The 27883-nt window shown below is 41.9% G+C and overlaps 1 protein-coding gene across 4 annotated transcripts in view; it reads left to right on the top strand.

The window, feature by feature from the left end:
- Nucleotides 1-220: 220 nt before the first annotated feature.
- The window catches only part of cblb (Cbl proto-oncogene B, E3 ubiquitin protein ligase), a 187275-nt gene continuing 159612 nt past the window's right edge, over nt 221-27883 (top strand). Inside the window, exons 1-3 of one of the 4 annotated variants that reach the window (XM_071337488.1) lie at nt 221-491; nt 1647-1817; nt 2559-2809. In XM_071337488.1, the coding sequence (XP_071193589.1) occupies nt 1650-1817; nt 2559-2809 (419 nt within the window). In that variant the 5' untranslated portion in view covers nt 221-491; nt 1647-1649. The remainder of the gene's footprint in view (nt 492-1646; nt 1818-2558; nt 2810-27883) is intronic. The other 3 variants (XM_071337487.1, XM_071337485.1, XM_071337486.1) reach the window with 3 other exon arrangements.

Here is a 27883-nt window from a genome sequence, read left to right as displayed (position 1 = left end):
AGATGCAAGTCTGAGCCGGATGTAATTCTAAGCTGGATTCTGGATGTAACTCTCAGCCAGATGCTGGATGTAAGTATGTGACAGATGCTGGATGTTAATGTAACTCTGAGCTGGATGTAAGTCTGAGCCGGATGCTGAATGTTGTAACTCTGACTTGGATGCTATACTGGATGTAACATCCAGCTAAGTGTTACAGCTCCTACTGGACGTCAGGGCAGAGTAGGACGTATAATAATTTTTGTCGCCCACAACCATTTTACGTTTTCACGTAGAGCCAACTGGCCCCTTCAGTTCGGGAAAATTTGATTTGATCTATAAACACTGATTTTGGAAAAGCAAAAAGTGGGATGATTGGTAACCAATGACCGTCACACGCGATCTGTGTTAGTTTCCACGTACATTTCCTCTCCATTTGTCATTTCAGTCGGGTTGTTTATTCCACAAGCCTCGAAACCGGATAATTCCGTCGACATTCTCCTGCGTGGTGCGCAGTAAGTCAATGATTTATTTTTATGTCGTTTTTAAAAACATTACTATCACGATCATTAATACAAGTCATAGCACTACGCTTTACGAAACCATTGTCTTATGTTGCCTATTTGTATTTATTATAGCCGCACAGGACTCTTTTGTAGTCTTAAAGTTTGATACAGCCTATGCATTTGTGAACGTCAAATGCGCTCATGAATTGGTTGCATATGATCAAGACACAGTCGCCACACTTTTGTCAGAATTGGGAGCAAAGCCTACTTTCATTTCGTGTAATAGACTCGTCTACTCTTTCTATATGCTGACGATTTTAAACGTAGGCCTACTCTGCCGTTTTTGATCATTTAAATTAGCCTAATGATATACCCATTTTGATTGTTGAATAGCATACTAGTTAATGCTCGATGATTTAGCTCAACTGTTTAACCCCACCATTATACATTCCCCATGGTCTTAGTTCACCCCATCATAACCCAAAATATTATGGCTTAGAAAAAATATAAACGAACTACCCACTGGGCTCACACTGGCTGAATCAACGTTGTTTCCACGTCATTTCAATTAAATTACGTTGAACCAACGTGGAATAGAAGTTGAATTGATGCCTGTGCCCAGAGGGTAGTTTCAAAATATGGCTAAAACTTTAATGTTTACCTAATGGCCAGTCCTTGCATTCATAGGCATCTATGAATTTGAGATCGCTTACATTTCGTCAGCTCTATCCCTCAGCTTTATGGCAAATCAAGTGGCGGGGCTGCTGTTTTTTGTTTTTCAAGTTAAGGAGCCGGCTTTAAATTTAAGTTTTCAGCAGGAGGTCACTAGTCAGGCATGCCACTTTGTGACAGAGATTATAGAATAGCCTTGGCTACAACACACAGACTAATGAATACATAGCCTACGTGGCCTTCTAATATGCATGGATGACTTTTGTTGTACTTCTGCACTGGTGGCATCTTGCAAGGCGGTAACACTTTCTGAAAACCACTCTTTATCATTTGTTGTAAGCAGTATGAGCCAATTATTATAAGGTTAATGATATGTAAAGTGTCTATGTATCGAGACACAGGATTATACCCACACCATAATGCATAATACCTGCAGTAAAGTGTTACCATCTTGTAGACACTAAGGTTATTTGTATTTATCTCGGTGTATAGACAATGGCAACTGCTCTAAGTGGCCATAACCCGGGTGGACGTGGACCAAACCAACGCAAAGGTCGGATTTTAGGCATCATTGATGCCATTCAGGATGCAGTCGGACCACCAAAACAGGCTGCTGCTGACCGCCGAACAGTTGAAAAAACGTGGAAGCTTATGGACAAAGTGGTACGTTTGTTTCAATTCAGTTGCATAATTTATGCTTTTAATGAGCTTATTAGAAAATAAAGGAGAGCCGCACACTCTAGGAGCTCAGATGCAAAAATATTTAATTACCAACGTTTCGACAGGCAAGCTGTCTTCATCAGGGTACAATCACAGACACTGCGGGATGACTCGTTTATATATAGTGTCAAGACACACAGGTGTCTGTAATCATGGCCAACAGTGGCCTAATATCATTGGTTAATTACTCATATTAAAACGGCATAGAATGAGCAACATACAATTAATACAAATGGATAGCATACGATCATAGACACACTAAAGACCACACAAGCCTACAAACAACCACAATGGCAAAGTCACAACAATCACAACAATCACAAGAATGGCTTCAGATCAAAGTCCACATTAAGACCGAAGGGAGCATGAGCTTATACCTGCAGTAGACTGCAGGTATAAGCTTATACCTGCAGTAGACTGACTTTTCCTCCCTATTTGATTGAATGGTTTCCAGTTTCAATAACGTAAACCTAAATTGCCTTTCCCCCTATGTGTGCAGGCATATTAGGGGTTGTTTAATCATCATCATGTTATTTTATTTAAGATTTCATATATTGGATAAACTTGAGTCAAAAGGAAATTGCAATTGTAGCTCAGTAGTTATAGGCAGAATGCAACAAACAGATTTAACATGTCTGAACTATCCTCCTCATAACTCATGGTATTGCAAACTTCTCTCTACAGGTTCGTCTCTGTCAGAACCCTAGACTACAGCTGAAAAACAGCCCCCCGTACATCTTGGATATCTTACCTGACACGTACCAGCATCTGCGGCTAATACAGTGCAAATATGAGGAGAGCCAGAGACTGACTCAGCTCGGCGAGAATGATTACTTTAAGGTCTACATTGAAAGCCTAATGAAGAAATCGAAAAGGGCTATCCGGCTTTTCAAAGAGGGCAAGGAGAGGATGTATGAGGAGCAGTCCCAGGACAGGTAAGGAAAAGAAGGTCTACGTGTGTTTTGAGTATACGTTTACCTTGCCTCTGTTTGGTGAATATCCTATGTTACTATTGCGATTGGTGTTGTTTCCATCACTTGAGGCAAGCGCACATGATGTAAATACAGAGCCTTTAGAAAGTATTTACACACCTTGACTTTTTCCAAATTTTGTTGTGTTACAAGATGGGATTAGAATGGATTTAAATGTAATTTTTTTGTCAACGATCTACACAATACTCTAATATCAAAGTCTAAGAAATTCTAACATTTATAAAAATATATAAAACAAAAATATACAGTATCTTGATTAGATAAGTATTCAACCCCCTGAGTCAGTACATGTTAGAATCACCTTTGGAAGCGATTACAGCTGTGATTCTTTCTGGGTAAGTCGCTAAGAGCTTTGCATACCTGGATTGTACAATATTTGCACATTATTCTTTCAAAAATTCTTCAAGTTCTGTCAAGTTGGTTGTTAATCGTTGCTAGACAGCCATTTTCAAGTCTTGCCATAGATTTTCTGAGCTGATTTGACTCAGAACTGTAACTAGGCCTCTCAGGAACATTCAATGTCGTCTTGGTAAGCAATTCCAGTTTATATTTGGCCTTGTGTTTTAGGTTATTGTCCTGCTGAGAGGTACATTTGTCTCCCAGTGTCTGTTGGAAAGCAGACTGAATTAGGTTTTCCTCTAGGATTTTTCCTGTGCTTAGCTCTATTCCATTTATTTGTATCATAAAAAAACTCCCTAGTCCTTGTCAATGACAAGCATACCCATAGCATGATACAGCCACCACCATGCTTGAAAATATGAAGAGTGGTACTCAGTGTTGTGTTGGATTTGCCCCATTCATAACGCTTTGTATTCAGGACATAAAGTCAATTTCTTTGCCACTTTTTTTGCAGTTTTACTTTAGTGACTTATTGCAAACAGGATGCATGTTTTGGAATATTTTTTATTCTGTACAGACTTCCTTCTTTTCACTCTGTCTGTCAATTTGGTTAGTATTGTGGAGTAGCTCCAATGTTGTTGACCCATCCTCAGTTTTCTCCTATCACAGCCATTAAACATTAACCTAATGGTGAAATCCCTGAGAGGATTCCTTCCTCTACAGCAACTGAGTTAGGGAGGACGCCTGTATCTTTGTAGTGACTGGTTGTATTGATACACCATCCAAAGTGTAATTAATGACTTTACCATGCTCAAAGGGATATTCAATGTTGGCTTATTTCTTTTTTACCAATCTACCAATACAGTAGGTGCCCTTCTTTTCGATATCCAGCATCTGGCTACAACAATATGTAGAAAAAGTCAAGGGGTGTGAATACTTTCTGTAGGCACATTACATGTATGCAGTGTGATTAACACTAGCAGAGCTCGTGCACGTGTTTACATTGTGTGCGCATGCCTCGGATGATAGAAAGAAACCAGTAAGTGCCAGCGTTTTGAAATGTTGGTTTAATGATACTTTCCTGTGGATATTTTGTCTTAAATATAGAGTAAGTTCTACGGACCCTGACAGGGAATATAGGCCTAAATAGGGAAAGGAAATACTGGTTTGAGCCAGTGGTCCACCACGTATGAGCAGTGTCACCCACTTTAATTGTTCTTATGGTATGTGCTACGTAAAAACAGCTCATTTGTGCATCGCACTGGGCACACATTGGTTTAATGAATGTTGTTTCCACGTAATTTCAATGCAGTTATGTTGAATCTATGTGGAATAGGCGTTGAATTGACGTCTGTGTCAAGTGAGATGTTACCTCCCATAAATACTAGATTATTTATCTGGACTTCACTCCATGATCTGCAATTACTAGTGAAATAATTGACAATTGTGTGGTGTAGGGGTTGACCGAACACACAAGGACCATAAATAGGCAGGATGATAACTGCACGAATGCTCATGAGGCAGGTTTCAGGAAAAATAAAGGCTTTAAATGAAAAACATAGAAATACACTACATGATCAAAAGTGTGTGGACACCCGCTCGTCGAAATAATTCCAAAATCATGGGCATTAATATGGAGTTGGTCCCCCCTTTGCTGCTATAACAGCCTTCACTCTTCTGGGAAGACTTTCCACAAGATGTCTTAGGTCTCTCTTTATGTAGTGTTGTGTTGTCTCTCTTGTCGGTGATGTGCGTTTTGTCATATATATATTTTTTTTTAAATCCCAGCCCCCATGCCCCCGTCATTGTCAATACGAATTTGTTCTTAACTGACTTGTCTAGTTAAATGAATAAAATAAATGTTGGAACATTGCTGCGGGGACTTGCTGCCATTCAGCCAGAAGAGCATTAGTGAGGTCGGGCACTGATGTTGGGCGATTAGGCCTGGCTTGCAGTTGGCCTTCCTATTAATCTCAAAGGTGTTCAATGGGGTTGAGGTCAGTGCTCTGTGCAGGCCAGTTCTTCCACACCGATCTCGACAAAGCATTTCTGTATGGACCTCGCTTTGTGCACGGAGGCATTGTCATGCTGAAACAGGAAAGGGCCTTCCCCAAACTGTTGCCAAAAAGTTGGAAACACGGCATATAGAATTTCATTGTATGCTGTAGCATTAAGATTTCCCTTCACTGGAACTAAGGGGCCTAGCCCAAACCATGAAAGACAGCCCCAGATCATTATTCCTCCTCCACCAAACTTTACAGCTGGCACTATGCATTGGGACAGGCAGAGTTCTCCTGGCATCTGCCAAACACAGATTAGTCCGTCGGACTGCCAGATGATGAAGCGTGACTCATCACTCCAACCGACGCTTGGCATTGCGCATGGTGATCTTAGGCTTGTTTGCGGTTGCTCGGCCATTGAAATAGTTATTGTGATGACATTGCTTCCAGAGGCAGTTTGGAACTCGGTAGTGAGTGTTGCAACCAAAGACAGACAATTTTACACGCTACGTGCTTCAGCACTCGGCGGTCTCGTTCTGGGAGCTTGTGTGGCCTACCACTTGGTGGCTGAGCCATTGTTGCTCATAGATGTTTCTACTTCGCAATTACAGCACTTACAGTTGACCGGGGCAGCTCCAGCAGGGCAGAAATTTGACGAACTGACTTGTTGGAAAGGTGACATCCTATGACGGTGCCACGTTGAAAGTCACTGAGCTTTTAAGTAAGGCCATTCTACTGCCATTGTTTGTCTATGGAGATTACATGGCTGTGTACTCGATTTTATACACCTATCAGCAACGGGTGTAGCTGAAATAGCCGAATCCACTCATTTGAAGGGGTGTCCACATACTTTTGTATATATAGTGTACATCATCAAACTTCCAATAAAAAGGCCTAGCTCTGTCTGAGTATAAAATGACTTAATCATCAACACTTGACTCAAACACTAAAGTTAATTGAGCTGTGGAGAGCCTTCAGCAGGCCATGCTAGTGTCCTGGTGCCAAGCTCTCAGTGCTGCACAGGCGCTGCCAACTTAGCCATAACTAGGTCAGGTGACCTGTAGCACAAAGGATTATGGGAGATGTAGCTGGCGGCCATCTTTGGTCAGACCCCCCTTGTGACACCACAATTGATAACACTGAGAAAACAAGTGGCTTTTACTATGCACTTCAACCAGTCTCTACATCAAATAGACTTGTATCAATACAATGTCTTGCGGAAGAATACAAACTGTGTGATTTTATTGATCATATCGACCCTGATAGTCATTCATTTTTTGGGGTGGAAAAACCAGGAGCAATTATTTTGTGTCGGGGTCAGTGTGCTACTAACGGTCCCATATGGCGCTCAAACCAGTGATCCTATGTTTCGCAACACACATGACCGCCCTCCTTGACAACGTTCCAACTGGTTGAGCCAGGCAAATTCTGCTTTCCAAATGTAACACCAGTGTTCCATTCCACTGGGCGGCAAATCTGTATGCAGACCAAACAGGCCTTTCGCAATATTTCAAATACAATCGCGGGAAAACAAATGTTGGAAAGCAAATGGCTCCTGATGAAAGGGAAGAATCTAATCAGTGTGCTTTAGGTTATCACGATATATTTGATCAACTTCCAAATATTGTTTTACAAAGTAAAACAGGAGAGAGGGAGGCTTTTGTTACGAGTGCATCGGCCATCACCAGCGAGTGAGCTGCGCATCACTGGAAAGCTTTTTTAGGACTATCATTTCCTCCTCATATTGTAGCCTACAATGTGTCTCCGCACACCTAGGCCTGAGCTATTGATGGATTCAGGACCAGGTCGTTTTCATTGATCTCCGATTCTCAGTTTCTTAGTGTCAAAGTTGTCTGTCATTTCGACGTGGGATATTAAATAAGATTCTGCCAAGGTCTCCAGTCGTGTAAAATGACATGGAATTTCATGAAATGTGTTTAAAAAAGAAAAATGTTCCCCATGTGTGTAACTTCTGTAAATGCCTCTGATCTACTGCTCTATACCACTACGCAAATGTGATGATATGCATGCAATGCTTTATTATAAAGGTGTTTTTTTTATCATACATTCCGGTACCTCAGAGCACCCCAGGTCACCCCCTCTCACTCTCACTTTTTGTTACAGCACCTACCGATTTACAAATTAAGCACTGGCTGGGTGGTTAGTGTGCTACATACTTAAAAAAAATGATAAGATCAACAAGCACTATTGCACACCTGTTCAGACCCATTTAGAAGTGCAACAGTAAGTTAATATTATTTTGTTTTTCGGGGGGGAGGGGGTGCTAGGGGGTTCAACTAAGGTGCGCTTTGAAGAAATAGGTTTTCAGACATTTTTGGATGCTACTGTTCAAACCTCCAGCTTTCAAACATACAGCAACCCTGAGTCTACCTAGTGAGTGCATCATCTTGATCGCTAGGTGCTCCGTTACAGGGACATGAAGTCGGTGTCTAGTATATTTTCAACCTCAGCGAACAAGATCCAATCGTGAAACAGGAAGCACCTGGCTGGCTGGGTAAAGAAAACTCCCAGCTAGCACATAACGTTCTGAGAACCATATGTTTCTTAGAGCTTGGTGAAAGCGTGATTGTCGGCTGTCTCATTGTTGGTTGTGGGTAATCTATGGTTCTATTTAAAGTCATGTTCTTAAGTTGTTCTGAGAACGTTAAGACACAACATTCTGTGGGAATTTCAGGACTTCCACAGAACATTCCACACAAGTTCCAAAGTAGGACTTACATTCTGGGACTGGTGTGACTTCAGCAATGTTCTCAGAATGTTCAGAGATTGTATGATTCTCTTTAATGTTAGTTGTTTAATGTTAGTTGTTACATTCTGGGAAAGAAAAAAAAATATATATATTCCACACAATTCACTTTAAAAGTTCTCAGAACATGAAGAAAACTTTCCATAAAAATCACAAGAAATCTTTAATAATGTTCAAAAATGTTTAAGGATGTTATTTAAGAACATATACATTCCATTCTCAGCATCAGCAAAACTGTTCCCCTCATGGAATTTCATTCCTTTGTATTTATTAAGGATCCCCATTAGGCAGCAGCTTCTCATCAAATAAAATAAAAATGTTCACGTGCCGAATACAACAGGTTCGGGTGACTGTCATTTACCGGGAAATGCTTACGAGCCCATTCCCAACAATGCAAACTTAAAAAGTAAAACAATTAACAAAAAGGAAATAGTAACACAGTAAAATAACAATAACGAGATTTTATAAAAGGAGTACCGGTACCGAGTCAATGTGCAGAGGTACGAGGTAGATGAGGTAATCGGTACAGTACCAGTCAAAAGTTTGTACACCTACTCATTCAAGGGCTTTTCTTAATTTTTTTACGATTTTCTACATTGTAGAATAATAGTGAAGACATCAAAACTATGAAATAAGTGTTAGACAAATCAAAATATATTTTAGATTCTTCAAAGTAGCCTACCTTTGCCTTGATGACAGCTTTGCACACTCTTGGCATTCTCTCAACCAGCTTCACCTGGAATGCTTTTCCAACAGTCTTGAAGGAGTTCCCACATATGCTGAGCACTTGTTGTCTGCTTTTCCTTAGCTCTGCAGTCCAACTCACCCCAAACCATCTCAATTGGGTTGAGGTCGGGTGACTGTAGAGGCCATGTCATCTGATGCAGCACTTCATCACTTTCCTTCTTGGTCAAATAGCCCTTACACAGCCTGGAGGTGTGTTGGGTCATTGTCCTGTTGAGAAACAAATGATAGTCCCACTAGACGCAAACCAGATGGGATGGCGTATCGCTGCAAAATGCTGTGGTAGCCATACTGGTTAAGTGTGCCTTGAATTCTAAATGAATCACACACAGTGTCACCAGCAAAGCACCATCACACCACCTCCTCCATGCTTCACGGTGGGAACCACACACGCGAAGATCATCTGTTCACCTACTCTGCGTCTCACAAAAACACGGCCGTTGGAACCAAAAATCTCCAATTTGGACTCCTCAGACCAAAGGACAGATTTTCACCAGTCGATTGTCCATTGCTCGTGTTTCTTGGCCCAAGCACGTCTCTCCTTATTGGTGTCCTTTAGTAGTGGTTTCTTTTCAGAAATTCGACCATGAAGGCCTGATTCACCCTGTCTCCTCTGAACAGTTGATGTTGAGATGTGTCTGTTACTTGAACTCTGTGAAGCATTTATTTGGGCTGCAATTTCTGAGGCTGGTAACTCTAATGAACTTAAGACCCAGAGGTAACTCTGGGTCTTCCTTGCCTGTGGCGTTCCTCATGAGAGCCAGTTTCATCATAGCGCTTGGTTTTTGCGACTGCACTTGAAGAAACTTTCAACGGTCTTGAAATTTTCCGGATTGACTGACCATGTCTTAAAGTAATGATGGACTGTCGTTTCTCTTTGCTTATTTGAGCTGTTCTTGCCATAATATGGAATTGGTCTTTTGCAAAATAGGGATATCTACCTTGTCACAACACAACTGATTTAGAGGTCGACCGATTATGATTTTTCAACGCCGATACCGATTATTGGAGGACCAAAAAAAGATGAAACCGATTAATCTGGCGATTTAAAAAAATAAATAATAATAATATATATATATATTTGTAATAATGACAATTACAACAATACTGAATGAACACTTTTATTTTAACTTAATATAATACATCAATCAAATCAATTTTTGATTGATAAATAATAAATAATGAAACATGTTCAATTTGGTTTAAATAATGCAAAAACAAAATGTTGGAGAAGAAAGTAAAAGTGCAATATGTGCCATGCAAGAAAGCTAACGTTTAAGTTCCTTGCTCAGAACATGAGAACATATGAAAGCTGGTGGTTCCTTTTAACACGAGTCTTCAATATTCCAAGGTAAGAAGTTTTAGGTTGTAGTTATTATAGGACTATTTCTCTCTCTACCATTTGTATTTCATATACCTTTGACTATTGGATGTTCTTATAGGCACTTTAGTATTGCCAGTGTAACAGTATAGCTTCCGTCCCTCTCCTCGCCCCTACCTGGGCTCGAACCAGGACCACATCGACAACAGCCACCCTCGAAGCAGCGTTACCCATGCAGAGCAAGGGGAAGAACTACTCCAAGTCTCAGAGCGAGTGACGTTTGAAACGCTATTAGCGTGCACCCCGCTAACTAGCTAGCCATTTCACATCGGTTACACCAGCCTCATCTCAGGAGTTGATAGGCTTGAAGTCATAAACAGCGCAATGCTTGTAGCACAGTGACGAGCTACTGGCAAAACGCACAAAAGTGCTGTTTGAATGAATGCCTACGAGCCTGCTGCTGCCTACCACTGCTCAGTCAGACTGCTCTATCAAATCATAGACTTAATTATAACATAATTACACACAGAAATACGAGCCTTAGTTTCCGGATTTGACCATATTAATGACCTATCACCTCAAACAAAATGTTTATTCTTTCAGTGAAATACGGAACCGTTCTGTATTTTATCTAACGGGTGGCATCCATAAGTCTAAATATTGCACAACCTTCAATGTTATGTCATAATTACGTAAAATTCTGGCAAATTAGTTTGCAACGAGCTAAGCGGCCCAAACTGTTGCATATACCCTGACTCTGCGTGCAATGAACGCAAGAGAAGTGACACAATTTCACCTGGTTAATATTGCCTGCTAACCTGGATTTCTTTTAACTAAATATGCAGGTTTAAAAATACACTGCTCAAAAAAATAAAGGGAACACTAAAATAACACATCCTAAATCTGAATGAATGAAATATTCTTATTAAATACTTTTTTCTTTACATAGTTGAATGTGCTGACAACAAAATCACACAACAATTATCATTGGAAATCAAATTTATCAACCCATGGAGGTCTGGATTTGGAGTCACACTCAAAATTAAAGTGGAAAACCACACTACAGGCTGATCCAACTTTGATGTAATGTCCTTAAAACAAGTCAAAATGAGGCTCAGTAGTGTGTGTGGCCTCCACGTGCCTGTATGACCTCCCTACAATGCCTGGGCATGCTCCTGATGAGGTGGCGGATGGTCTCCTGAGGGATCTCCTCCCAGACCTGGACTAAAGCATCCGCCAACTCCTGGACAGTCTGTGGTGCAACGTGGCGTTGGTGGATGGAGCGAGACATGATGTCCCAGATGTGCTCAATTGGATTCAGGTCTGGGGAACGGGCGGGCCAGTCCATAGCATCAATGCCTTCCTCTTGCAGGAACTGCTGACACACTCCAGCCACATGAGGTCTAGCATTGTCTTGCATTAGGAGGAACCCAGGGCCAACCGCACCAGCATATGGTCTCACAAGGGGTCTGAGGATCTCATCTCGGTACCTAATGCCAGTCAGGCTACCTCTGGCGAGCACATGGAGGGCTGTGCGGCCCCACAAAGAAATGCCACCCCACACCATGACTGACCCACCGCCAAACCGGTCATGCTGGAGGATGTTGCAGGCAGCAGAACGTTCTCCACGGCGTCTCCAGACTCTGTCACGTCTGTCACATGTGCTCATGTGCTCAGTGTGAACCTGCTTTCATCTGTGAAGAGCACAGGGCGCCAGTGGCGAGTTTGCCAATCTTGGTGTTCTCTGGCAAATGCCAAACGTCCTGCACGGTGTTGGGCTGTAAGCACAACCCCCACCTGTGGATGTCGGGCCCTCATACCACCCTCATGGAGTCTGTTTCTGACCGTTTGAGCAGACACATGCACATTTGTGGCCTGCTGGAGGTCATTTTGCAGGGCTTTGGCAGTGCTCCACCTGCTCCTCCTTGCACAAAGGCGGAGGTAGCGGTCCTGCTGCTGGGTTGTTGCCCTCCTACACGTCTCCTGATGTACTGACCTGTCTCCTGGTAGTGCCTCCATGCTCTGGACACTACGCTGACAGACACAGCAAACCTTCTTGCCACAGCTCGCATTGATGTGCCATCCTGGATGAGCTGCACTACCTGAGCCACTTATGTGGGTTGTAGACTCCGTCTCATGCTACCACTAGAGTGAAAGCACCGGCAGCATTCAAAAGTGACCAAAACATCAGCCAGGAAGCATAGGAACTGAGTGGTCTGTGGTCACCACCTGCAGAACCACTCCTTTATTGGGGGTGTCTTGCTAATTGCCTATAATTTCCACCTGTTGTCTATTCCATTTGCACAACAGCATGTGAAATTTATTGTCAATCAGTGTTGCTTCCTAAGTGGACAGTTTGATTTCACAGAAGTGTGATTGACTTGGAGTTACATTGTGTTGTTTAAGTGTTCCCTTTATTTTTTTGAGCAGTGTATATACTTCTGTGTATTGATTTTAAGAAAGGCATTGATGTGCATATACCCTGACTCTGTTGCAAGAGAAGTGACACCATTTTTCCTAGTTAAAATTCATGCTAGCAGGCAATCTTAACTAAATATGCAGGTTTAAAAATATATACTTGTGTTTTGATTTTAAGAAAGGTGTTGTTTATGGTTAGGTACACGTTGGAGCAATGACAGTCCTTTTTCGCGAATGCCACCGCATCGATTATATGCAACGCAGGACATGCTAGGTAAACTAGTAATATCATCAACCATGTGTAGTTAACTAGTGATTATGATTGATTGTTTTTTATAAGATAAGTTTAATGCTAGCTAGCAACTTACCTTGGCTTCTTACTGCATTCGCGTAACAGGCAGGCTCCTCGTGGAGTGCAATGTAATCAGATGGTTAGAGCGTTGGACTAGTTAACCGTAAGGTTGCAAGATTGAATCCCCAAGCTGACAAGGTAAACATCTGTCGTTCTGCCCCTGAACAAGGCAGTTAGCCCACCGTTCCTAGGCCGTCATTGAAAATAAGAATGTGTTCATAACTGACTTGCCTAGTTAAAAAGGTGTAAAGAAATTGGCCAAATCGGTGTCCAAAAATACCGATTTGCGAATGTTATGAAAACTTGAAATCGGCCCTAATTTATCGGCCATTACGATTAATCGGTCGACCTCTAAACTGATTGGCAGAATCGCATTAAGGAAATCAGTTAACTTTTAACAAGGTACACCTTTTTAATTGAAATGCATTCCAGGTGACTACCTCATGAAGCTGGTTGAGAGAATGCCAAGTGTGCAAAGCTGTCATTAAGGCAAAGGGTGGCTATTTGAAGAATCTCCAATATATTTAGATTTAACACATGATTCCATGTGTGTTATTTCATAGTTTTGATGTCTTCACTATTATTCTACAATGTAGAAAATAGTAAAATAAAGAAAAACCCTTGAATGAGTAGGTGTCCAAAAGTTGACTGGTACATGTAGGTAGGGGTAAAATTGACTAGGCAATCATGATAAACAGAGTAGCAGAAGTGTATGTGAAGGGTGTGATAGTGTGGCATCAATATGCATGCGTGTGCATGTTCTGTGTGTGGGTTTGTGTGTTGGAGTGTCAGTGTAGTATGTGTGTGGGTAGAGTCCAATGAATGTGCATAGAGCCGGTGCAAGAGAGTCAGTGCAAATAAAAAGGGGGTCATTACAAATAGTCAGGGTAGCCATTTGATTAACTGTTCAGCAGTCTTATGGCTTGGGGGAGGAAGCTGTTCAGTAGCCTTTTGGTCCCAGACATGATTCACCGGTACCGCTTGCCGTGCGGTAGCAGAAAGAACAGTCTGACTTCGGTTGCTGGAGTCTGACAATTTTTAGGGCTTTCTTCTGACTCTGCCTGGTATCGAGGTCCTGGATGAAATGGAGCTCGGCACAAGTGATGTACTGGGCCGTACGCACTACCCTCTGTAGTGCCTTACTGTCGGATGCCAAGCAGTTGCAGCGAGTCAAGATGCTCTCAGTGGTGCAGCTGTAGAACCTTGAGGATCTGAGGGCAAAATACTTTTTATACCTTATACCTGGGTATTTCGAAATACCGACATGATTTAATACCTCAGGCTGCGGGGGTGTGTGCTATGCCACTGCTTCTAAGATAAATACATTTTATCCAGCCCAGGGCTCCAGCTATGTATTTGGTTTGCTCAGTTGCTAGATAAGTGTCTAGATGTCAAAATCAAGCTTCTGGTTTACAGCACTAACCGTCAGTCCTCTCCTGGATCAAGTTCCCTGTTGCAGTTTTGTCCATAAAAAAAGGTGACCCTTGTGTGCACATTTGGTAATACCGTAAACCTGGTATGGTAAAGAAACGGTATGACAATCTGGATACCGCCCAACCCTACTGAGAGTCCATGCCAAGTCTTTTCAGCCTCCTGTCGTTCCCTCTTCCTGACTGTTATGTTTAGAGTAATGTGGACACTGAGGACCTTATAAAGCTCTCGACCCACTCCACTACAGCCCCTTCGATGTGAATGGGGTTGTGTTTAGTGCTGTTACGGTGACTATTACCGCCACACCGGTGGTCATGATGGCAGTCAAATTCCATGTGACCGTTTAGTCACGGTAATTAGGCTTCTCTAAGCTCTGATGCTGCTGGTCATTAGTAGCCTACCAAACTTGCTAACTGCCTGGTACTCAGCACTCTATTGTCCCTCTAATCACCCTGACATCAATGCAAATGTGATCAAAAATCTAAACAAACACTTCATGAAAGTCCATGAATTCATGTTGCGCAACATTTCTATAGGCTATACAATTGTTCGAAAACAGAGTGATGACCTCTTAAAAAGAGGAGGATCCCATCAGCTTTCTATAGGCTAGGCCTACTATATTTATTTCTCAACTTTCCTAATATTAAGCACATTACTTCTCTTTAAAACAGGAGTATAGCCTACCTGGCTGGCATGAAAATTAACCACGGGAACAGCGTCCTCATTTCGCTATGGATTACATGTATCTTTTCCCCGCTGCCCCTGATGCGAGACATGTGCATGATAATGGTCTGTTCAAAACAAACTTCACACATATGAATTAGTATATGTAAAGACAAGATTATATCAAGAATAGTGTAATGGGTGAATATTAGCGTATCACTTGTGAAGGCAAACAGCGCATGCTTGTTCAAATCATAGTTGCACACCTCATGTAGCCTAGCCCATAGGCCTATATGTTTTTGTTACGCACGCCTCTATGAAGAGGGAACGCAACACCCTGCTACAACTCAACTCTCCGTGAAGTGAAAGACGTATGGACTGTAGGTGCGAGTAAGGATGACAAAAGGCAGAGAATTGTACCGTTTACAAAGAATTTATTCCGTCACACGGTAATTTGGGGAAAAGGGGCATGACGGAACCAAAGCAAATAAATAGAGCCCACTCTCCTACCTTACCTGCCTACCCACTACTAACCTAACTTGGCACCACCTGGTGCGCTAACCAAAATACAGGGGGTGGTCATCAAAACACTGCGTCCTATTGACATGCAGACATAACCAATCAGCTCTCTCACTCAACCAATACAGGACACACTAATCATCTCCCTCTGAGAACAACCAACACAGTATATCACCCTCAGCCATCCGCCTCCTCGCTCAGCCATCCGCCTCCTCGCTCAGCCATCATATCTCTTCTGAGCAACAGAACACTGTTTTTTATATAGCTTCAAAAGGCATTGGTAATTGGAGACAGCTGCGTCCTGACGAGGGGGCGGGGTCAGCTCGCCAATTAGCCACGGAGTCGGCCAATCAGCTGCTTGGGGGGGGATTTCAGGAAGCCATCCTGAAACACACACCTAACAAACCACAACACAGAAACTGGGGAACGTAACAGTTTTGGTAAGGTTTGTATCACGTGGCCAAATAACTTCTTAAAACGAAGCCCGTTAGAACGGGTGTAGAGTCTAACTGGCATACATACGCAGCACGTGAGTTTCAAGTTTGGGCAAGATCATTTTCACCATAAAAATGCCCCCTTTTATAATAAAAGCATTACATGCATAGTCGCATTTGTGTTCATGGTGTTTTCCTGCTAATGGAACATTTGCTCTTATTGCTGTGTGCACATTGCTGCGCTTATAATGTGAAGAAATAGCCTAATAGTTTATCAATATTTTAAGCTAAACGTTCTCATCTGTTGCATCAGGCTCATTGCTTAAAATACTTTTTTTATGCTAGTGGTTGTATTAATTTGGGATCTATCGCATCCCACAACTGTCCTGGACTATGTTCAGAATATTAATTGTGTACAGCCTGCGCAAAAAACAAAGCAGAGCTCATGCCTTTCATGCAACTTTCAGATCATCATTAGAGTCGCATCATGCAGCCTCGCAATGTATTAAACATCTAAACATATAGCCCAGCGTTTGTAGAACAACTAAAGTTACATTAATAACTCTACATTAAGCATATAGGAGTACCTGTTTCTTTGTTAAGCGCTCAATATACACACTCCCTCAAATCGTTTGGAGAAATGCTAGGTTCAATTGTATTCTTTATTTGGCCTCCCGGGTGGCGCAGTGGTCTAGAGCACTGCATCGCAGTGCTATGCTGCGCCACCAGAGTCTGGGTTCGCGCCCAGGCTCTGTCGCAGCCGGCCGCGACCGGGAGGTCCGTGGGGCGACGCACAATTGGCTTAGCGTCGTCCGGGTTAGGGAGGGTTTGGCCGGTAGGGATATCCTTGTCTCATCGCGCTCCAGCGACTCCTGTGGCGGGCCGGGCGCAGTGCGCGCTAACCGAGGGGGCGGGTGCACGGTGTTTCCTCCGACACATTGGTGCGGCTGGCTTCCGGGTTGGAGGCGCGCTGTGTTAAGAAGCAGTGCGGCTAGGTTGGGTTGTGCTTCGGAGGACGCATGACTTTCGACCTTCGTCTCTCCCGAGCCCGTACGGGAGTTGTAGCGATGAGACAAGATAGTAATTACTAGCGATTGGATACCACGAAAAATTGGGGAGAAAAGGGGATAAAAATTATTAAAAAAAAAAAAAAAAAAAAAAAAAAATTGTATTCTTTATACTATAAAATAATATAAAATAATGCCATGGAATTCTAAGCAAATCTGGCATAGCCAGATCAGGGCCTAACATAAGGACAACTCAGAGTATGCTGTTCTGTTCTTCTGAAATAGACTACATTTTCTTTATATCATGTTTCTTTAGACCTGTCTAAAAGAAATAATGGATTTATTGTGACGGTGTAGGCTATATTACATGGATTTATTCGACTTTTTAAAATGTAGCTGTTCCAAAGGTCTGTATCAGTGGCTTGTAGGCTATATGTGGAAGCCAGGAGATGCTAAATGTGTTTGTTAATTAACGGTCAATTACCGTGAGACCGGCAGTTATTTGCTTGACAATCACCGGCTGACACAATGTCATAGCCCACAGTCGTGGGTTCAGTCGTGGGTGAACAGTGAGAACAGGATGGGGCTAAGCACGCATGTGTTAAGGTTTAGCGTGGCAGATGTGTTGTTGCCTACCCTCACAACCTGGGGGCGGCCCGTCAGGAAGTCCAGGATCCAGTTACATAGGGATGTGTTCAGTCCCAGAGTCCTTGGCTTAGTGATGAGCTTGGAGGGCACTATGGGGTTGCATGCTGAGCTGTAGTAAATAAACAGTATTCTAACGTAGGTGTTCCTTTTTGTCGAGGTGGGAAAATCCAGTGTGGATTGCAATAGAGATGCGTCATCTGTGGATCTGTTGGGGTGGTATGCGAATTGTAGTGGGTACAGGGTGTCTGGGATGATGGTGTTGATGTGAGCCATGACCAGCCTTTCAAGCATTTCATGGCTACAGGTGTGATCGTCATTTAGCCAGGTTACCTTGGTGTTCTTGGGCACAGGAACTATGGTGGTCTGCTTGAAACATGTAGGTATTACAGACTGGCAGACTGGGTCAGGGAGAGGTTGAAAAGGGCACTGATGCCTGTTTGTGGTTTCAGAATGATCTTAGTGACAGAACCCAAGCTATTATGATAGACAGGGTTAAATCCACCTTTCTTGAAGTACTTAAAGGGGTACCGCGGGGTTCGATTTTGGGGCCATTGTTGTTCACATGGTATATAAATTACATTGGAAGTATTGTTAGCACTTGTAACATTCATCTCTATGCAGATGACACAGATATTTATTTCTGTGCATCTTCAGTGCAACCCAGGCCATGTGTGACCTTCAGTGCGATTTTGACTCAGTCCAAAAATCACTTACTGATGCTAAATTAGTGTTCAATGCAAATAAAAGCAAGTTTATGCTGTTCTCTAGGTCTTGACCCTGAGGACTTGTGTATTTACACTCCAAATGGAGCCCAAATTGAGCAAGTATCTCACTATAAGTACTTGGGTATCTGGATGATGACAAGTTGTTTTTTGAAACACACATTGAAAACTTGACAAAGGAGATGAGATCTATGATAGTATTTTATCTAGAAATAAATCCAGCCTCTTTTTTGAAAATAGAAGGAAGATTGTTCAAACAACACTTCTCTCTGTAATAGACTATGGTTTCATTAGTTATATGCATGCGGCAGCCTCTGTTTTGAAACCATGGGACTCAGTATTCCATTCAGCAATACGTTTTATCACTGTGGATGGTTTTAAGATTCATTGTATTCTTTGCGAACATGTGGGATGGACCTCTGTCTGTAAGAAGAGCTGCGCTCTCTTTCATTTATTTACAAAGCGGTCTTGCAGAAACTTTCTCTGTACATTACTTCATTGATTAATATTAGACGTACAAATTACCAAACCCGTTCTCAGGGATGGATAACTTTGGAGATCCCTTTGGTCTCCACAGAAATGGGAAAATGTGCTTTTAGTTTTTTTCGCCCCTTGTGTGGAACAATATGCAGAATTCTTGTAATTAGATATTCTGGTGCTTTTCAAGCATTTTACATTATTGATTGGAGACTTGTGTTACAGAATAGGATTGCTTTTCTTAAATATATTTAATGTTTTGTATTATGTGTTTTATATAGTAGGCTGTTGTGTTTTATTGATGTATACAGGGCTCTCTTGTAAAATAGTTTTATCTCAATGTGACTCACTGTTTAAATAAAGGTTACCGAAAGCCGGCCTCTATAATGGCGTTTCTTCCTTTTTTGAGTGTTGGGATTTGGGCTTGGTCTGGGATGAGCATTATATAACTTGCATCCGACTCATTTAATTAGAAATCCTCATCCAAATATTACTGATCGGTGTTCTGATGTCCAGAAGCTCTTTTCGGGCATCGGAAATGGAGGAAACATTACGTGCAAAAAAGGTTATGATCAGCGCAAAAACCCACACAAAATAGCACAAACAAATTAAGGCTAAAACACATATCTACATATCGACAATACATAATTTATAATACCACCATACATACGTGTGTGTAGAGTGCTTGTGCTAGCGTGTGTGTGCCTGTGTGTTTGTCTCTTCACAGTCCGCGTTGTTCCATAAGGTGTAGTTTTATGTTTTTTAAGTCTGATTTTACTGCTTGCAGGAGTTACTTGATGTGGAATAGACTTCCATTCAGTCATGGCTCTATGTAGTACTGTGCATTTCCATAGTCTGTTCTGGACTTGGTGACTGTGAAGAGACCCCTGGTGGTATGTTTTGTGGGGTGTCTGAGCTGTGTGCCAATTTGAACGGACAGCTCGATGCTTTCAACATGTCAATGTCTCTCACAAAGATAGGTAGTGATGCAGTCAATCTCTCCTCTACTTTGAGCCAGAGAGATTGACGTGCATGTTATTGATGTTACCTCTCTGTGCACATTTAAGGACCAGCTGTGCTGCTCTGTTCTAGGACAACTGTAATTTGCCTATGTCCCTATTTGTGGCACAGCAATATCAAGAAAGCAGAGCTGCGCTTTATTGTGGTTTGGTGAATAATTTGTCCCTAATACAATGTTTTTCGTTTTTTAAATAATTAGGACTAGCTTATTACTTGCCACCCATTCTAAAACTGACTGCAGCTCTTTGTTAAGTGTTGCAGTGATTTCACTTGCTGTGGTAGCTGACATGTATAATGTTGAGTCACCAGCACAGTCTTTACTCAGTGGCAGATTATTAGTAAAGATAGAAAAAAGTAGAGGGCCTAGAGAACTGCCCTGTGGTACCCACACCCTACATCTTTGACATAGAGAAGCTTCCATTAAACCCTTAGCATACGGATCCTGTTAACGGGATCAAAATCGACAACATCCGGTGAAGCTGGAGCGCGCCAAATTCATATTACAAAATGTAATATTAAACATTCATGAACATACAAGTGTCCTACGTTATTTAAAATCTTAACGCAGTTGGATTAACAAGAAGTTATCAGATTTCAAAAAGGCTTTACGGCGAAAGCATACCATGTGATTATCTGAGGACAGCGCACCACATACAAAAGCATTAAACTAATTTTCCAAACCAGCAGAGACGTCACAAATAGCGATAAAATAAATCAGTTACCTTTGAAGATCTTCCTCTGTTTGCAATCCCAAGGGTCCCAGCTATACAACAAATGGTTGTTTTGTTTGATAAAGTCCTTCATTATATCCCAAAAAGTCAGTTTAGTTGGCGCGCTTGATTCAGTAATCCACCCTTTCCACTAGTTCAACATGCATACAAAGGAATCCCAAAAGTTACCAATAAACTTCATCCAAACAAGTCAAACAACGTTTCTAATCAACCCTCAGGTACACTAATATGTAAATAAATTATACAATTTAAGACGGAATGTAGTATGTTCAATTCCGGAGATAAATAACGAGGTGCGTGCTCTCATCCACGCGCGCCACAAGACTACAGTCAAAATGAGAGCCACCTTGAAAAACTACATCTACTAATTCATTTTTCAAAAAACAAGCCTGAAACCCTTTCTAAAGACTGTTGATAATCTAGTGGAATTCATAGGAACTGCAATCTGGGAGCTATTTATTTGTGTATCCCATTGACAAGTGGTGAAATGGACAGTGACCTCAAACAAAAATATATTCTGGATGGATTTTCCTCGTTTTTTTGCTTGCAATATCAGTTCTGTTATACTCACAGACATTATTTTAACATTTTTAGTGTGTTTTAGAGTGTGTTCTATCCAATGCTACCATTTTATATGCATATCCTAGCTTCTGGGCCTGAGTAACAGGCAGCTTACTTTAGGCACGTCATTTATCCAAACTTCCGAACACTGCCCCCTAGCCCTAAGAGTAGAAAACCATCTGAGTTCTATTAGATAGCTCTCAATCCATGATATAGCAGAGTTCCTCTGGGTTTTCAAATGATCAATTAGCCTTTTAACATTATTAACATAGATTAGCTAACACAACGTGCCATTGGAACACAGGAGGGATGGTTGCTGATAATGGGCCTCTGTACGCCTATGTAGATTTTTCATAAACAATCTGCCGTTTCCAGCTACAATAGTCATTTACAACATAACAATGTCTACACTGTATTTCTGATCAATTTGATGTTATTTTAATGGACAAAAAAATTCCTTTTCTTTCATTAACAAGGACATTTCTAAGTGCCCCCAAACTTTTGAACGGTAGTATATCTGTGTATGCATGTGTGTATATCTATCGATCTATTGATCATTCCTGTCTATTCTATAGATGTTATATCCTTGTATTGCTACTGCTGTAGGAATTATCTGAGTGAGTCTCAGAAATTGCTAATATGTTAATGCTATCTAATTTGATCAAGTTATTGATCATGAACCTTATTTCTGAGGCTACATATATTAATATGAGCTATTTTCAGCCCTTTCCTGGGTAGCTTATCAGAGATCGAAATAATATGGAAAAGAACAAACAAAACAAGAGAAAATAAAATACATTCAGCAGTCCATAAATCCGTTGGTGTGTGTGTGTGCAGCGGGGTTGAAGCTTGGCTCTCTCATCCCTTCCAGGCTTTTGGGAGGGAGGGTGGACAATGAGCCTGTCATATCGGATGTAAGTCTCATGTGGAGATTCTGCAATTCCGTCGACAATAATGTTGTTCCGCCTTGATCGTTCCTCGAGATAATTGGATTTCTCCGTCATTGTTGTCATGTATTCACGTACAGAACTGATGCCCTCTCTCAATGATTTACAGATTGCTGTCATCTTTCCGTTCTCCTGTTTAAACTCACCGAGTAGACCCTGGGAGAACTGCAAACTCTTCTTCAGGTCCTGGACCTCTCTGGTCAGGTCGTCCATTCTTTTATTAGTTGACTCCATCAGTATTTGAACAAAACACTATTTTCTTGTTGTTGTAACAACTGCTTGTAGAACTATTTTTGTTTTGTTTAAAATATCCTTCACCTGTGATCGAGAGACACCACTGGGTACACACTTTCCTGTAGGCTTAGATTGAAGAGGTGGTAATATAGTCTGCAATCATCCTCAGAAATTGTCCATCCAAGTTGTCAGACCCAGGCGACTTGTCATTGTTGATGGACCCCAAAAAATTAGGCTCTTCCACATTATACAGTGCATTCTGAAAGTATTCAGACCCCTCAACTTTTACCACATGATTCTAAAATGGATTAAATCGTTTTTTCCCCCCTCATCAATCTACACCATAATGACTGAGCAAAAACAGGTTTTCAGAACATTTTGCAAATGTATTAATCCGGTAAAAATACACCTTATGGAACAGCAGGGACTGTGAAGAGACACACACAATGGTACAGACACATGCATATGCATACACATACATTGTGATATTGTTGAATGGTGGTATTATACATTTTGTATTGTAGACATGTACAGTGGGGAGAACAAGTATTTGATACACTGCCAATTTTGCAGGTTTTCCTACTTACAAAGCATGTAGAGGTCTGTAATTTTTATCATAGGTACACTTCAACTGTGAGAGGCGGAATCTTAAACAAAAATCCAGAAAATCACATTGTATGATTTTTAAGTAATTAATTTGCATTTTATTGCATGACATAAGTATTTGATACATCCGAAAAGCAGAACTTAATATTTGGTACAGAAGCCTTTGTTTGCAATTACAGAGATCATACGTTTCCTGTAGTTCTTGACCAGGTTTGCACACACTGCAGCAGGGATTTTGGCCCACTCCTCCATACAGATCTTCTCCAGATCCTTCAGGTTTCGGGGCTGTCGCTGGGCAATACGGACTTTCAGCTCCCTCCAAAGATTTTCTATTGGGTTCAGGTCTGGAGACTGGCTAGGCCACTCCAGGACCTTGAGATGCTTCTTACGGAGCCACTCCTTAGTTGCTCTGGCTGTGTGTTTCGGGTTGTTGTCATGCTGGAAGACCCAGCCACGACCCATCTTCAATGCTTTTACTGAGGGAAGGAGGTTGTTGGCCAAGATCTCGCGATACATGGCCCCATCCATCCTCCCCTCAATACGGTGCAGTCGTCCTGTCCCCTTTGCAGAAAAGCATCCCCAAAGAATGATGTTTCCACGTCCAGGCTTCACGGTTGGGATGGTGTTCTTGGGGTTGTACTCATCCTTCTTCTTCCTCCAAACACGGCGAGTGGCGTTTAGACCAAAAAGCTCTATTTTTGTCTCATCAGACCACATGACCTTCTCCCATTCCTCCTCTGGATCATCCAGATGGTCATTGGCAATTTTCAGACGGGCCTGGACATGCGCTGGCTTGAGCAGGGGGACCTTGCGTGCACTGCAGGATTTTAATCCATGACGGCGTAGTGTGTTACTAATGGTTTTCTTTGAGACTGTGGTCCCAGCTCTCTTCAGGTCATTGACCAGGTCCTGCCGTGTAGTTCTGGGCTAATCCCTCACCTTCCTCATGATCATTGATGCCCCACGAGGTGAGATCTTGCATGGAGCCCCAGACCGAGGGTGATTGACCGTCATCTTGAACTTCTTCCATTTTCTAATAATTGCGCCAACAGTTGTTGCCTTCTCACCAAGCTGCTTGCCTATTGTCCTGTAGCCCATCCCAGCCTTGTGCAGGTCTACAATTTTATCCCTGATGTCCTTACACAGCTCTCTGGTCTTGGCCATTGTGGAGAGGTTGGAGTCTGTTTGATTGAGTGTGTGGACAGGTGTCTTTTTTACAGGTAACGAGTTCAAACAGGTGCAGTTAATACAGGTAATGAGTGGAGAACAGGAGGGCTTCTTAAAGAAAAACTAACAGGTCTGTGAGAGCCGGAATTCTTACTGGTTGGTAGGTGATCAAATACTTATGTCATGCAATAAAATGCAAATTAATTACTTAAAAATCATACAATGTGATTTTCTGGATTTTTGTTTTAGATTCCGTCTCTCACAGTTGAAGTGTACCTATGATAAAAATTACAGACCTCTACATGTTTTGTAAGTAGGAAAACCTGCAAAATTGGCAGTGTATCAAATACTTGTTCTCCCCACTGTAGTTGTGTCATAATGTTATGTTGTACTGTTTTATCTTTTGTTTTATATTTAATATAAGTGCTTTATTGTGTTTGGACCCCAGGAAGAGTAGCTACTGCCTTGGCAGGAACTAATGGGGATCCATAATAAATACAAATATGCTATAGGACCACATGCCTGTCACAATCAACATGGATTAGTCTATTTTGAACTTTTTAAATAGCAAAGACAGAGGTTTCATAAGATTTCTGTTTTTGCAATTTGTGCTGTTTTTATTCTTCTTTTAATAGCCTGAGGGCAGAAATGGAGTTAATGAAGGGGGGAGTAGAAAAGCCGTAGTTACATCCTGTTCATGTGTTTCCTTTTTGCATTCACTCTCTTAATGATCACGTCACAAAGAAGGGGCTGTACTGGGTCTCTGATCTGTCTCTTCTTCTAGAGTCTGAGAGACTGGTGCCTCCCTCCCCTCGCAGACAGAGCCAAACACCTCCCCCTCCCATCATCAGCAACTGGGTCTCTGATCTGTCTCTTCTTCTAGAGTCTGAGAGACTGGTGCCTCCCTCCCCTCGCAGACAGAGCCAAACACCTCCCCCTCCCATCATCAGCAACCCACCCGCTTATTTTTTCCCCCAAAGGGCTATCTGCCTTTGCGTAAGCCATCTAGATTGACCACAATACAAAAGCTCACGCTATAGACACATTTTGAAGAAGTACATGTGTATACTCCTTTCAGTAATGATTTATGTTGAGGTTTATTTGTTTCATGCTGGTGGGTTTTTGAGTGTCATGAACATCGGTTCTCAAGTCCTGCCCTCTTCCTTTTTGGGCTTTTCTAGCCATCTTTCTTTCATTATCTTTCTCCCCCCAACCTGCCTTTCTATTAATTTCTCTGTGTCCTCAGTTTCAGGTACTGTGGGTTCCTCTTGTATTCATACCTCATGTGGGCGGATGTCATCATTATTTCTGTAGCACTCCAAACGTTAGTCTTTGAAACCTGAGAAGACCTTTTGTCTCATGGACCTTGGGTTAAAGCATTATCGTGACTTGTGTGGACTCACTGGAATGTACAGTATGTTGGGGATGAAGAAGGATGTAATGCAAAGTCACGATCAATGGACAGAGGCTGTTGCAGGAAGCTTTCCCTCGGGAGGTGATCGTGACAGAGAGGCATTCTCTTTGTCTTTATTTTGATCAAGAGGGTGTGTCACGTCAATAGTTTGGCTCCAGCCAACTATGAAGAAGCAGGCTGACGGATTCTGTCTGTATGCAGCATGCTGTGTTCTTTGTGGTGGCTGATCTGCTGAGAGTGTGTCCGTTTTCACCCGAGCAATTGTGATATGTCCATCGAGAAGGACCAATGAGTACCAACAAAGTTTGCATCTGCACAGTTCTTCCACAAAATGGGTTTTTGTATTTTTTTGGGGGGGAAATTGTTCAAAGTAGTCATTGTGCATAGAGTTGTATGCTTTGTTAAACTCTGAAATCAATGGTTGTTGTTTGGCATACATTTTCAAGTGAAAAAAACGAAACAGTTGAAGTGTAGATTCCTTCTACCCTGCACCTCATATATGGCCATCTGATCCCCTTGCCTGACTCCACTGCCTCAAGATGTGAAAAACAACTTAACAGGTTGTACCGTAGATAGGACTGTGAGGATTTGTCTTGGTTTTCAGTTTGGTTAGTTGTCAAACTGCCTGAAAACACACTAACCTCAGTCAAATGTATATGCCTTGACAGCAGCTAAAAGGGATGCATAATAAATACAAATACAAAAATATGCACTTGCTAGCATAAAAAGCTTCAGTGTTTGTCTTCAATGTCGGTCTCAAAATGTAAATTAGAATGTTCTGTTTGAGCATCTGTAATTGCATCAGAGTTGTCTTCGGCAGTTGAACAAGTTGATTTATTCCAAAATATGAATTAGATTGACTTTGCACTATACAGAGCTTGCAAAAGTATTCACCCCCTTGGCATTTTTCCAATTGCATTACAACCTGTAACTTACATGAAATCCAAATAAAAATCCATTTAATGGACATATACAAAATAGCCCAAATTGGTGAAGTGAAATAAAAAAAATTACTTGTTTAAAAAAAGGAAAAGTGGTGCGTGCATATGTATTCACCCCCTTTGCTACGAAGCTCCTAAATGAGATATGGGGGCAACCAATTACCTTCAGAAGTCACATAATTAGTTAGATTGCACACAGGTGGACTTAAATAAGGTGTCACATGATCTCAATGTATATATACACGTGTTCTGAAAGGCCCCAGAGTCTGCAACACCACTAAGCAAGGGGCACCACCAAGCAAGCGGCACCATGAAGACCAAGGAGCTCTCCAAACAGGTCAGGGACAAAGTTGTGGAGAAGTACAGATCAGGGTTGGGTTATAAAAAAAGATCATCAACTTTGAACATCCCACAGAGCACCATTTTAAATCCATTATAAAAAAAATTGAACGAATATGGCACCACAACAGACCTGCCAAGAGAGGGCCGCCCACCAAAACTCACGGACCAGCAAGGAGGGCATTAATCGGAGAGGCAACAGAGAGACCAAAGATAACCCGGAAGGAGCTGCAAAGCTCCACAGCAGAGATTGGAGTATCTGTCCATAGGACCACTTTAAGCCGTACACTCCACAGAGCTGGGCTTTACGGAAGAGTGGACAGAAGAAAATCCATTGCTTAACAAAAAAAATAAGCAAACACGTTTGGTGTTCGCCAAAAGGCATGTGGGAGACTCCCCAAACATTTGGAAGAAGGTACTCTGGTTAGATGAGACTAAAATTGAGGGTTTTTCTTGATGGCCAAAAAGCTATGTCTGGCGCAAACCCAACACCTCTCATCACCCCGAGGACACCATCCCCACAGTGAAGCATGGTGGTGGCATCATCATGCTGTGGGGATGTTTTTCATCTGCAGGGACTGGGAAACTGGTCAGAATTGAAGGAATGATGGATGGTGCAAAATACAGGGAAATTATTGAGGGAAACCTGTTTCAGTCTTCCAGAGATTTAAGACTGGGAGGGAGGTTCACCTTCCAGCAGGACAATGACCCTAAGCATACTGCTAAAGCAACACTTGAGTGGTTTAAGGGGAAACATTTAAATGTCTTGGAATGGCCTAGTCAAAGCCCAGATCTCAATTCAATTGAGAATATGTTGTATGACTTAAAGATTGCTGTAAAACCCCCTTTTACTGGCTCTAATAGCCGACCAATCAGCCTGTAACCAACCCTTTGGGTTTGACCAGATACAATGATATTTTACAGTAAACAAATTGACAGCAGATGTTCAGCATGCTTATAGGGAAGGACATTCAACATGTACAGCACTTACAGAAATGACTGATGATTGGCTGAGAGATATTGATGATAAAATGATTGTGGAGGCTGTTTTGTTAGACTTCAGTGCAGCTTTTGACATTATTTGCCACTGGAAAACTTCTGTGTTATGGCTTTACACCCCCTGCTGTATTGTGGATAAAGAGTTACCTGTCTAACAGAGGTTGTTCTTTAGTGGAAACCTCCAACGTAATCCAGGTAGAATAAGGAATTCCCCAG

The sequence above is a fragment of the Salvelinus alpinus genome, chromosome 13, assembly GCF_045679555.1.
Source record: "Salvelinus alpinus chromosome 13, SLU_Salpinus.1, whole genome shotgun sequence".
Taxonomy (NCBI): domain Eukaryota; kingdom Metazoa; phylum Chordata; class Actinopteri; order Salmoniformes; family Salmonidae; genus Salvelinus; species Salvelinus alpinus.
The sequence above is the reverse complement of the archived record's forward strand: the minus strand, read 5'-3'. Positions and strand labels throughout refer to the sequence as shown.